The sequence below is a fragment of the Hemitrygon akajei genome, chromosome 2, assembly GCF_048418815.1.
Source record: "Hemitrygon akajei chromosome 2, sHemAka1.3, whole genome shotgun sequence".
Classification (NCBI taxonomy): domain Eukaryota; kingdom Metazoa; phylum Chordata; class Chondrichthyes; order Myliobatiformes; family Dasyatidae; genus Hemitrygon; species Hemitrygon akajei.
This window is the reverse complement of record NC_133125.1, coordinates 211616135-211629715: the sequence shown is the minus strand read 5'-3', so window position 1 is coordinate 211629715 and position 13581 is coordinate 211616135. Positions and strand designations below refer to the sequence as shown.

General features: G+C 43.5%; 2 protein-coding genes across 3 annotated transcripts in view; one reads left to right on the top strand and one right to left on the bottom strand.

Annotated features, from left to right (window-relative positions):
- The window catches only part of LOC140720497 (butyrophilin subfamily 3 member A2-like), a 68415-nt gene extending 56391 nt beyond the window's left edge, over positions 1-12024 (top strand). For both annotated transcript variants that reach the window (XM_073035353.1, XM_073035347.1), the window contains one exon: positions 11816-12024. In XM_073035353.1, coding sequence (XP_072891454.1) covers positions 11816-12009 — 194 coding nt within the window. In that variant the 3' untranslated portion in view covers positions 12010-12024. The remainder of the gene's footprint in view (positions 1-11815) is intronic.
- A 1369-nt stretch (positions 12025-13393) lies between these two features.
- Positions 13394-13581, bottom strand: part of LOC140722239 (butyrophilin subfamily 3 member A2-like) — a 61735-nt gene continuing 61547 nt past the window's right edge. The window contains exon 7 of the mRNA XM_073037028.1: positions 13394-13434. Within this exon, the coding sequence (XP_072893129.1) occupies positions 13394-13434 (41 nt within the window). The remainder of the gene's footprint in view (positions 13435-13581) is intronic.

Sequence of the window (13581 nt, the reverse complement as noted above, 5' to 3'; positions counted from 1 at the left end):
CAGCATGTCCAATACCTTAATAATCTTATATGTCTCAATCAGATCCCCTCTCATCCTTCTAAATTCCAGTGTATACAAGCCCCGTCGCTCCAATCTTTCAACATATGACAGTCCCGCCATTCCGGGAATTAACCTTGTGAACCTACGCTGCACTCCCTCAATAGCAAGAATGTCCTTCCTCAAATTTGGAGACCAAAACTGCACACAATACTCCAGGTGGAGTCTCACCAGGGCCCTGTACAGCTGCAGAAGGACCTCTTTACTCCTATACTCAATTCCTCTTGTTATAAAGGCCAGCATGCCATTAGCTTTCTTCACTGCCTGCTGTACCTGCATGCTTGCTTTCATTGACTGATGTACAAGAACACCTAGATCTCGTTGTGATGCCCCTTTTCCTAACTTGACTCCATTTAGATAGTAATCTGCCTTCCTGTTCTTGCCACCAAAGTGGATAACCTCACATTTATCCACATTAAACTGTATCTGCCATACATTTGCCCACTCACCCAACCTGTCCAAGTCACCCTGCATTCTCATAACACCTTCCTGACATTTCACACTGCCACCCAGCTTTGTGTCATCAGCAAATATGCTAATGTTACTTTTAATCCCTTCATCTAAATCATTGATGTATATTGTAAACAGCTGCGGTCCCAGCACCGAACCTTGCGGTACCCCACTGGTCACAGCCTGCCATTCCGAAAGGGACCCGTTAATCACTACTCTTTGTTTCCTGTCAGCCAGCCAATTTTCAATCCATGTCAGTACTCTGCCCCCAATACCACATGCCCTAATTTTGCCCACTAATCTCCTATGTGGGACTTTATCAAAAGCTTTCTGGAAGTCCAGGTACACTACATCCACTGGCTCTCCCTTGTCCATTTTCATAGTTACATCCTCAAAAAACTCCAGAAGATTAGTCAAGCATGACTTTCCCTTAATAAATCCATGCTGACTCTGACTGATCCTTCTACTGCTATCCAAATGTGTCGTAATTTCATCTTTTTTAATTGACTCCAGCATCTTTCCCACCACTGACATCAGGCTAACCGGTCTATAATTTCCTGTTTTCTCTCTCCCTCCTTTCTTGAAAAGTGGGACAACATTAGCCACCCTCCAGTCAGCAGGAACTGTTCCTGAATCTATAGAACATTGGAAAATGTTTACCAATGCGTCCACGATTTCTAGAGCCACCTCTTTAAGTACCCTGGGATACAGACCATCAGGTCCTGGGGACTTATCAGCCTTCAGACTCAACAGTCTATCCAACACCGTTTCTTGCCTAATATAAATTTCCTTCAGTTTATCCTTTACCCTAGTTCCTTTGACCACTATTACATCTGGGAGATTGTTTGTGTCTTCCCTAGTGAAGACAGATCCAAAGTACTTGTTCAACTCATCTGCCATTTCCTTGTTCCCCATAATAAATTCACCCGTTTCTGTCTTCAATGGTCCAATTTTGGTCTTAACTACTTTTTTGCTATTCACATACCTAAAGAAGCTTTTACTATCCTCCTTTATATTCTTGGCTAGTTTACCTTCATACCTCATTTTTTCTTGGCATATTGCCTTTTTTGTTATCTTCTGTTCTTTATAAGCTTCCCAGTCCTCTGGTTTCCCGCTCATCTTTGCTATGTTATACTTCTTCTCTTTTATTTCTATACTGCCCTTTACTTCCCTCGTCAGCCACGGCCGCTCTTTACTCCCCTTAGGATCTTTCTTCCTCTTTGGAATGAACCGATCCTGCACCTTCTGCATTATTCCCAGAAATACCTGCCATTGTTGTTCCACTGTCTTCCCTGCTAGGGTATTGTTCCATTGAACTTTGGCCAGCTCCTCCCTCATAGCTCCATAGTTCCCTTTGTTCAACTGTAATACTGACACATCCGATTTTCCCTTCTCCTTCTCAAATTGTAGGTTAAAGCATATCATATTATGGTCACTACCTCCTAATGGTTCCTTTACCTCGAAGTCCCTGATCAAATCCGGTTCATTGCACAACACTAAATCTAGAATTGCCTTCTCCCTGGTAGGCTCCAGTACAAGCTGTTCTACGAATCCATCTCGGAGGCACTCCACAAAGCCCCTTTCTTGGGATCCAGTACCATTCTGATTCTCCCAGTCTACCGGCATGTTGAAATACCCCATGACAACTGTATCATTACCTTTGCGACATGCCAATTTTAACTCTTCATTCAACTTACACCCGACATCCAGACTGCTGTTTGGGGGCCTGTAGATAACTCCCATTAGGGTCTTTCTACCCTTAGAATTTCTCAGTTATATCCATACTGACTCTACATCCCCTGATTCTATGTCCCCCCTCACAAGGGACTGAATATCATTCCTCACCAACAGAGCCACCCCACCCCCTCTGCCAGTCAGTCTGTCCTTTCGATAAGATGTATATCCTTGAATATTCATTTCCCAGGCCCTGTCCGCTTGAAGCCATGTCTCTGTTATTCCCAAAACATCGTACTTGCCAATTTCCAACCGAGCCTCAAGCTCATCTACTTTATTCCTTATACTTCGTGCATTCATGTATAATACTTTTAATTCGTTACTCCCCTCTCCTTTCATATCAATTCCTATTTCACTTGGCCATACTGTATGATCTCTTCTTGAGCTTTCTACTCCAATGATTCTGTTGTCCTTTTTAACTTTTCTTATTTTCACTTTCCCTTTAACTCCATCCTTATATTTCCAGTTCATCCCCTACCCCCACTACTTAGTTTAAACACATCCGTGTTGCAGTGGCAAACCTGTCTGCCAGAATGCTGGTCCCCCGCCTATTAAGGTGCAACCCGTCCCTTTTGTAAAATTCATCCCTACCCCAAAACAGATCCCAGTGGTCCAAGAATGTAAATCCTTGCTTCCTGCATCAGTTCCTCAGCCACACATTCAGATTCTCCCTGTTCCTGCCCTCTCCAGCACGAGGAACTGGAAGCAAACCGGAGATAACCACCCTGGAAGTCCTGCTTTTCAGCCTTCTTCCGAGTTCTCTGAAGTCCCGCTGCAGAATGTCCTTCCTCTTCTTCCCGAGGTCATTTGTGCCGTCCTGCACTACCACTTCTGGCAGTTCACCTTCACCCTTGAGGATTCCCTGCAATCAGTCCGTGATGTCCTGGATCCTAGCACCAGGGAGGCAACATACCATCCATAAATCTCACCTGTTGCCTCAGAAACCTCTTTCCGTACCTCTTACTATGGAGTCCCCTACTACCACGGCTGTTCCTGATGTCTGACTCCTCGGCTCTGCTTCTGCACCAATTTTTGGCTCGCAGACCTGTCCGCCTGTCAGACTGGCAGTATCTTCTGTCCTGACAGCTTCTAAGAGGGTGAACCTGTTTACGAGAGGTACATACCCTGGGGTCTCCTGTACTTTAAGCATCCTTTCCTTCCACATCATCACCCCCTTTCTGTCTTCCGGTATCCTCGGTGTAACAACCTCACTGTAGGTCTTGTCCAGAAAACCCTCGTTTTCGCAGATGAACCTGAGGTCATCCAGTTCTTTCTTCAGTGCTGCAACATGCTCCTTCAGAAGCTGAATCTGGACACATTTTCCACAGCTGTAGCAGCCGGGGGCACCATCAGTGTCCCTGACCTCCCACATCATGCACGTAGCACACTGAATCAGCTTAGCGGTCATGTCTTCACCCTCTGCAATTGTGCCTGGCGTAGTCTCCTCACCGAAGACTCTCGAGCCAAAGACTCGCACTTCTCACACCAGGCACTTCCCTCGACCTGGCCACTTTTGGACAGTTGGATTACCTAACATTCTGGATTATCAGAATGTTACATTTGACAACACACTTGGATTACCTAACATTCTGATCTTCCAGAGGACCAATTTTGTGCCGAGCAGTCATTTTACACAACGTATCTGTAGAAACCTCCTTCACGTTGTCTGCTAGAGCAACTTCATGCTTTCCTTTAGCCTTCCTGATTTATTTTGTAAGTGTTTTCTTGCATTTTGTCCTTCATAAGCACCTCATATGTTTTTTCCTTCTTATACCTGCTATGCAGCTCCTTTTCTCTCTTAACCAGGGCCTCAATATCTCTTGAAAACTGAGATTCCATACACCTGTTACCTTTACCTTTTATTATTCTTAAAATTTGGTTTTGAAAGTCTGCACTTTCAAAGTACACCTTTGCCAGAAAACAGCCTGTCCCAATCCACACTTGCCAGATCATTTCTGATGACATGAAATTGGCCTTGCTCCAATTTAGAATCTCAACCCTTGGAACGGATCTATATTTTTACATATTCACTTTGAAACTAATGACATTGTGGTCACTGGATGTAAACTTCACAAGCTTCTATCACCCGCTCTGTCTCATTCCCGAATAGCAGATCCAGTATCACACACTCTCTCATTGGGACTCCTAAATACTGATGAAGGAAACTTTTCTGAACACATTTGACAAACACTATCCCACCTAGCCCTGTGAGAGTATGGGATTCCCAGTCAATATGTTGAAAGTTAAAATCACCAAATATAACAACCTTGTTTTTCTTGCAACAGTCTGCAATCTCTTTACAAATTTGTTGCTTTAAATCCCTCGGCTTGTTGTGTGGTCTGTCATCCACCTTTCCTACGATACAGTGCTCAGCCTATTAGTGCTATTTCATGAGAATTAACAAGAAGTAAGTTTGCAGATGACATGAAAATAACACTGGACAGCAAATTGTTATGAAAGTGTTGCTTCATCAGATATTTGTTTGTGTATGATAGACCACATAATGCTGAACACAAATATGATTTCAGACTTGCATCATGCAGGAATTTGGAGAATCAGGAAATTAACTTTTATTGACAATAATGCATTTATTTGCATGACGGTGCTGACTCTTAGCAAAAGTTAAACTATGCTAATTTTTTTTGTTAATAACTTTCATTTATATTCAGTGTCTGAAGCTTCTCACTTAAGTGTCTAAGAATTATCACTAGCATTGACAGAATCCAGTTGCCCTGATACTCTTTCTCCATGACCGCAATATCCTGGTGAAACCTTTCACCATACTCATTGCTGACAGCACCAAGATTTGCAGGGAAGCATTCTAAATGGGAATCAGAAAATGAATCTTTAGTGACATGTTGCACTTCACGGTTTTGTTTGCTTGAAGCTTGTTGTCAACCAGCTGCATGTAGTTTGGTGCTCTGTAGTTGCCAGAAAATGTTTAACAACATCCTTGAATGCCTTCCATGTGATTTTCTCCAGTCCCACTAAAAATTCTTCAAATTGCCTGACATTGATGATCTGTTTTATTTGTGGACCATCAAAAATGCCTTCATTAATCTTGGCATCAGTTATTCTGATGATTTATGAATTGAAATAACAAATATAGATGATTTCAAGAAAATGTACATGATAGGGAAATTTCATGGTGCATTTCATGATCAGCAACTCAAAATCCGTAAGATACACCCAAAAGTATTCAGGAAGCAAAATCTTTGTTGTCCAGCTGTAATTGGGGTATGGTGGACAGAGAAAAAGGTTACCAAAAATTACAGAAGGATATGTATCTGCTGAATAAGTGGGCTGATGTACATCAGAATGAACTTAATTCTGATAAGTGCTAGCTATTATGTTTTGGAAAGTCAAATCAAGGGTGGTCAAAAAAGTGAACAACAGGGCGTAGTGGAATGTTGGGGGATAGATGGACCTTGGAGTCCAAGTACATGGTTCCCAGAAAGTGGAGTCACAGCTACACAGGTTGATAAAGGGAGCTTTTAGCACACTGGCCTGTTCTGTTTTAGTCACCCTGCTACTGGAAAGAGTTCAGACATATTTATAAGGATCTTGCTGGGACGAGAGGGACTGAGTAATGGGGAGAGGTTACACAGTCTAGGACTTTATTCCTTGGAGCATATGAGACTGAGAGCTGATATTGTGAGCCCCTTCCATTGGTTTGGGGTCAAACATGGATATTGCAACTGGGCTGTTTACATGATTATATAAACTGGTACACAAGTCAGGGCAAGTCAAGTCAAGTCACTTTTTATTGTCATTTCGACCATAACTGCTGGTACGGTACACAGTAAAAACGAGACAACGTTTTTCAGGACCATGGTGTGCTACATGAACAATACAAAAACTACAGTAAACTACATAAACCAACAGAAAAACTACACTGGACTACAGACCTAACCAGGACTGCATAAAGTGCACAAAACAGTGCAGGTATTACAATAAATAATAAACAAGACAATAGGCACAGCAGAGGGCAGTAGGTTGGTAGTCCGATGGCTTGGGGGAAAGTCTGTTACATAATAAACAGCCGAATGGCGGTGTCTGGGATTCCGTCCGTTTCTGTACTCCCGCTGAGTATTTCGTTGCCACGGATGTAGTCCAATTTAATGTCCATTGGAGAGCAGAATGGACGGGAGAGCCGGCCGGCTAGGGCTTGCTTTTTTCCTGATATGGATTCCTGCCCGCTCGCCTCGTTTCTGCTTCCTCGCACACCGCTTATGACAGTCCCATCTCCAGCCACCGGCATCAGGCGACTCCAAGGACTGCAGGCCCGATTCCCTCAGCAAACAGACATTGGAGAGCAGAATGGACGGGAGAGCCGGCTGGCTGGTGTTTACTTTTTTCCTGGCATGGACTCCTGCCCGTTTGCCTTGGTTCCACTTCCTCGCACACCGCTTACGACGTCCCCAACTCCGGCCATATCTCTCCCCCTCTCCAAACAGCCGACATATCAAAAGGAACAGCAGAAACCAATACAGTTTGGCATCAGTGGTGTTGTAGACTCTAACTCCGGGTCTTTCCTCAGGGTTTACTCACAAAGCCATCCCCATGACTGGGAAGAGTCACAAGACAGCAGAGGATTGAGGTTAGGATTTTCTGTCTGCTAGATGATCTGCTAACCACAGCTGACGAGCCCCATCTGTTCAGAGTGACTTGTTTTCAGATGCCAGTACCTGCTTTTGGCCCTTCTCCTGTCAGTAGAAACGGTTCCACCATGCTTAGTAGCTGAGCCACACTGGAAGGGCAGGAAGTGGACTTGATTGTCAGGGGCTATTTGATGTGCGCTCCATTGGGAATATTAAGTAGATTGTGGGAGCTTATCTCCACCAACTGCCCTGGTTATAACACCAGGAACCAGTGATCTTGTAGAGATGTGTAAAATCATGATGAACATAGAGAGGATGAATTCACAGTCTTTTCCCCTGGGTTAGAGAAACCATTAGACCATAAGATATCGGAGCAGAATTAGGCCATTTGGCCCAACGAGTCTGCTTTACCATTTTATCATGGCTGATCCAATTTCCCTCTCAGTCCCAATCTTCTGCCTTCTCCCCATGTCCCTTTGTGCCCTGACCAATCAACAATCCATCAATTTCTGCTTTAAATATACATAAAGACTTGCCCTCCACAACTGCCTGTGGCAAAGAACTCCACAGATTCACCACTCACTAGCTAAGGAAATTCCTCCTCATCACTGTTCTAAAAGGATGCCTCTCTATTCTGAGGCTGTGTCCTCTGGTCTTACATTCTCCCACCATAGGAAGCATCCTCTCTATATCCACTCTATCAAGCCTTTCACCATTTGATTGATTTCATTGAGGTCACCCCTCATTCTTCTGAATTCCAGTGAATACAGGCACTGAACCATCAAACGCTCTTCGTATGACAAGCTATTGAATCCTGGAATTATTTTTGTGAACCTCTTTTGAACCCTCTGCAGTATCAGCATATCCTTTCTAAGATGTAGGGCCCAAAACTACTCACAATACTCCAAATGAGGCCTGACCACTGCTTTATAAAGTCTAAACATTATATCCCTGCTTTTATATTCTTGTCCTTTTGAAATAAGTGCATTGCATTTCCTTCCTCACCACAGACTCAACCTTCAATTTAAACTTCCAGGAATCCTGCACAAGGACTCTCTGGTCCCATTGTGCCTCAGTTTTGATTTTGTATTTTCTCTCCATTTAGAAAATAGTCAACCCTTTCATTTCTTCTACCAAAATGAATGACCATACACTACCCGGCAATGTACTCCATCTGCCATTTTTTTGCCCATTCTCCTAACCTGTCAGTCGTACTGTAGCCTCTCTACTTCCTCAAAACTACCCGCCCCTCTACCTATCTTCATATCATCTGCAAACTTTGCAACAGAACCATCAACTCCATCATCAAAATCATTGACATATAACGTAAAAAGAATCAGTCCCAACACAGACCTCTGTAGAACACCACCGGTCACTAGCAGATAACCAGAAAAGCTCCCCTTTATTCCCACTCTTTGCCTCCTGCCAATCAGCCACTCCCTTATCCATATTAGAATCTTTCCTGGGCTCGTAGCTTGTTAAGCAGCCTCATGTGTGGCACCTTGTCAAAGGCCTTCTGGAAATCCAAGGACACAACACCAACCGATTCTCCTTTGTCTTTACAGCTTGTTGTTTATTCAAAGAATTCCAACAGATTCCTCAGGAAAGATTTTCCCTTGAGAAAACCATGCTGATTATGGCCTATTATATTATTTGCCTCAAAGTACCCTGAGACCTCATCCTTAAAAATCAACCAACAACTTCCCAACCACTGCAGTCAGACTAACTGGCCTATAGTTTCCTTTCTTCTGCCTCCCTCCCTTCTTAAGGGTGGAGTAACATTTGCAATTTTCTAGTCTTTTGTATCCATTGTAGAATCTGGTGATTCTTGACATATCATTATTAATGCCTCCATGATCTCTTCAGCCACCTCTTTCAGATCTCCAGGGTGTACACTATCTGGTCCAGTGACTTATCTACCTTCAGTCCTTTCAGTTTCCCATGAACTTTCACTCCTGCTATGGTAACTTCACCAACATCATGACCCCTGACACTTGGAACTTCCACCATACAGCTAGTGTCTTCCACAGTGAAGACTGATGCAAAATACTTCTTCAGTTCCTCCGCCGATTTGTTGTCCCCCATTACTATCTCTCTGGCATCATTTTTGAGTGGTCCGATATCCATTCTTACCTCTCTTTTACACTTTATGTATCTGAAGAAACTTTTGATATCCACTTTAATATTATTGGCTCTCTTGCTTTTGTATTCCATCTTTCCCTTAGTGACTTTTTTAGTTGCCTTCTGTTGGTTTTTAAAAGCTGTTCAATACTTTAATTTCCCACTAACTTTTGCTCTATTATATGCTCTCTTTGGCTTTGACTTATCATGTTAGCCATGGTTGTGTCATCGTTCCTTTAGAAAACCTCTTCCTCTTTGGGATGTATATATCCAGTGCCTCTGAATTGCTTCCGGAAATTCCAGGCTTTGCTGACTGCTGTCATCCCTGCCAGTGTTCTTTTCCAATCAATTCTGGCCAACTCCTCTCTCATGCCTCTGTAATTCCCTTTACTCCACTGAAATACTGATACATCTGACTTGAGTTTTTCCTTCTCAAATTTCAGTGATCACCCCCCAAGGGTTCTTTTACATTAAGCTCTCTAATCAATTCCGGTTCATTGCACAACACCCAATCTGAAATATCTGATGCTCTTTTGAGCTCAACAAGCTGTTCTGAAAAGCTACCTCGTAGGCATTCTAGAAATTCCCCCTGCAGGAATCCAGCACCAGCCTGATTTTCCCAATCTACCTGCATACTGAAGTCCCCCATGACTATTGTAATATTGCCCTTGTGGAATGCATTTTCTTTCTCCCATAGTAATTTGTAGGCCATATCCTTACTACTGTCTGGGGGTCTGTATACAAGTCCTATCAGGGTCTTTTTACCCTTGCAGTTCCTTAGCTCTGTCCACGATGATTCAACACTTTCCGACCCTATTTCATCTCTGTCGAATGATGATATCAGTTTTTACCAACAGAGCAATGCTGCTTTCCTGCCTGTCCTTTCAATACAATGTGTATCCTCAGACATTAAGATCCCAGCTATAATCTTTCAGCCATGATTCAGTGATGGCTCCAACATCCTACCTGCCAATCTGTAACTGTCCTGCAAGTTCATCTACCTTATTCCGTATACTATGTCAGTCCTGTGTTCACCCTTTTTGATTTTGTCCACCTTTTACGTTACAACTCATCCTGTTGACTGCAATTTTGTCCTATCAGCAGCCTCTCCTCATTGCACATTGCCTCTGTTCGTGAACCAGCTACCTGACCTTCAGCACTATTATCCACCTTTCCTACGATACTTCTTGCATTGACATATTTGTGGTTCAGAACACAGGTCACACCATGCTCAACCTTTGGATTCCTAACTTTGTCCGAGGTCTTTCCAGCATCTGCCTCCACAAACTCTCCACTATCTTCTGCTGTAGAGGCATAGTTTTAAGGTGGGGGGGGGGGGGGGAAGATTTGGCAATAACATGAGCAGCAACCTTTTTTTCACTGAAGTTGCTATGTGGAATAAGCTGCCAGGGGAGGTGGTTGAAACAAGTACAATAATAACAATTGTAACAATGCTCAGTATTCTGGCTGGTCGTATCATGATCTGGTCTGGCAATCCGAATGCCCGGGAATGTAAGAAGCTGCAGAGAGAAGTGGACTCAGCCCGATACATCAGGGGCAAATCCCTCCCCACCATTGGTAGTATCTACAGCAGGTGCTGCCTCAGGAAGGCAATTCCATTATTAAAGAGTTTCACCATTCAGCCATGACATCTCCTTGCAGTGACCATTAGGCAGAAGCTACAGAAGCCTGAAGTCCCCACACAACCAGGTTCAGGAATAGAAACTGTTCAGTTCATGAACTAACTCACAAAACTCTAATCACTATCTCAGTACATCACTGTGACAACCTTGATCACTTTGCACTACAACAGACTTTGTTTATTTTTTCATTCTGATTGTGTTATTTCCTGTAAAAATTATGTATAATTTATGTTTTCATTGTGAGTGCTACCTCTGTGACTCTATAGCCTGTGATGTTGCTGTGTGTGTGTGTGTGTTTTTTGAGCTGGTGCTTACATGGACTTGTGCATGGAACATTGAAACTTTGAATGGACAATCTGTCGGGCACATGGACAAGGAAGGTTTAGAAGGATATAGGCTAAACCCTGGCAAAAGGGACTAGTTTGGGTGGGGCCTGGTGGTCATCATGGACCAGTTGGGCTGATGGACCTGTTTCTGTGCTGTATATCTCTGCAATTAAACATCAGTGAGAGTGATGAAGTCTCAGAGCCTCCATTATAACAGTCCATTGCAGCCATTTCTGGTTCTTCCAGTAAACATCTATTGACGTTACAGGAGGAGGCTGCTAGGGCAGTTGTGGACTTTCCACCTCATGGAGTATGAAGAAGGTTCACCAGATTGATTCCTGGGATGGCAGGACTTTCATATGAAGAAAGACTGGATCGACTAGGCTTATACTCACTGGAATTTAGAAGATTGAGGGGGGGGGGATCTTATTGAAACATATACAATTCTAAAGGGATTGGACAGGCTAGATGCAGGATGATTGTTTCCGATGTTAGGGAAGTCCAGAACGAGGGGTTACAGTTTAAGGATAAAGGGGAAGCCTTTTAGGACCGAGATGAGGAAAAACTTCTTCACACAGAGAGTGGTGAAGCTGTGGAATTCTGTGCCACAGGAAACAGTTGAGGCCAGTTCATTGGCTATATTTAAGAGGAAGTTAGATATGGCTCTCGTGGCTAAAGGGATCGGGGGTATGGAGAGAAAGCAGGTACAGGGTTCTGAGTTGGATGATCAGCCATGATCATACTGAATGGCAGTGCAGGCTCGAAGGGCCGAATGGCCTTCTCCTGCACCTATTTTCTATGTTTCTATGTTTACCGAACTAATCCCGCTGGGGTGCATTGCAGATTTTTTTCATTGTCTGATTCACTGATCTTTATTCTACAGATGATCTCTTCCCTGCTGTTGTTCAATGGACCCTGCTACTGGTCACCATTTGTGTTCTAATTGCTGCTAACTCCACTGTGATTTATTGGAATGTGAAACAAAACAGACGCATAAAAGGTACGTTTCTGCAATATTGTGAAGTACTGGCCTGGAAATCCACTGGAACATCTCCCAGTTTCCCTCTGAAATTTTGATGAAAAGCCAGAGCATTTTCTGGAGAAATCATGTAAAATCCACATTTCCCAGCAAGGTCTGACATTCCAGCAGTGAATGTTAGATAGATAGATAGATAGATAGATAGATAGATAGATACTTTATTCATCCCCATGGGGAAATTCAACTTTTTTTCCAATGTCCCATACACTTGTTGTAGCAAAACTAATTACATACAATACTTAACTCAGTAAAAAATATGATATGCATCTAAATCACTATCTCAAAAAGCATTAATAATAGCTTTTAAAAAAGTTCTTAAGTCCTGGCGGTAGAATTGTAAAGCCTAATGGCATTGGGGAGTATTGACCTCTTCATCCTGTCTGAGGAGCATTGCATCGATAGTAACCTGTCGCTGAAACTGCTTCTCTGTCTCTGGATGGTGCTATGTAGAGGATGTTCAGAGTTATCCATAATTGACCGTAGCCTACTCAGGCTTCGCTCAGCCTTACCGATCTACCATTAAACTCTCGAGTACTTTGCCCACGACAGAGCCCGCCTTCCTTACCAGCTTATTAAGACGTGAGGCGTCCCTCTTCTTAATGCTTCCTCCCCAAACACGCCACCACAACGAAGAGGCGCGCTCTCCACAACTGACCTATAGAACATCTTCAGCATCTCACTACAAACATTGAATGACGCCAACCCTTCTAAGGAAGTACAGTCGACTCTGTGCCTTCCTGCACAAGGCATCTGTGTTGGCAGTCCAGTCTAGCTTCTCGTCTAACTGTACTCCCAGATACTTGTAGGTCTTAACCTGCTCCACACATTCTCCATTAATGATCACTGGCTCCATATGAGGCCTAGATCTCCTAAAGTCCACCACCATCTCCTTGGTCTTGGTGATATTGAGACGCAGGTAGTTTGAGTTGCACCATATCACAAAGTCCTGTATCAGTTTCCTATACTCCTCCTACTCTCCTCCTGTCCATTCCTGACACACCCCCACTATGGCCGTGTCATCAGCGAACTTCTTGCACACGGCAGGACCTCCGAGTTATATTGGAAATATTCCGAGTTATATTCCGAGTTGTCGCTGGAAAGAATATTTGTAGCCATAGAGATGGGAAGTAAGGAAGGAAACTGCCCGATGTTGCATCTCCTGTGTCTGCATGATGACGTGCCCCGGAGGTTCAACTGGTCAGTGATTCACCTGCTTCCGGTAACTTGGTTCCTGATGTTTAGGCTTCTCTACAGTGGTGAGACTGTTTACAGTTTGTATGATAACTTTGTTTAATAGCTCAAACCAAATTTTTAAAATATGCATTTTCATCACGTATCCTAACCCTGTGAGCCTCTCCACTCACAGTGCCCTACAATGGTCTAAAGAGGCTGATCAGGGGCTGAAGGACAGAACTTAATTTTTTAAGCAGTAAAGCACAAAAAGTGCTGGAGGAACTCAGCATCTGTGGAAAGAAATAAAACAGTCAACGTCTCAGACCAAGACCCTTGATTGGAAAGGAAGGGTGAAGAAGCCCGCAAGAACATGGGTGGAGGGGACGGAGTACAATCCAGAGGCTGGTAGGTGAAGGCAGGTGAGGGAAAAGAGTGGT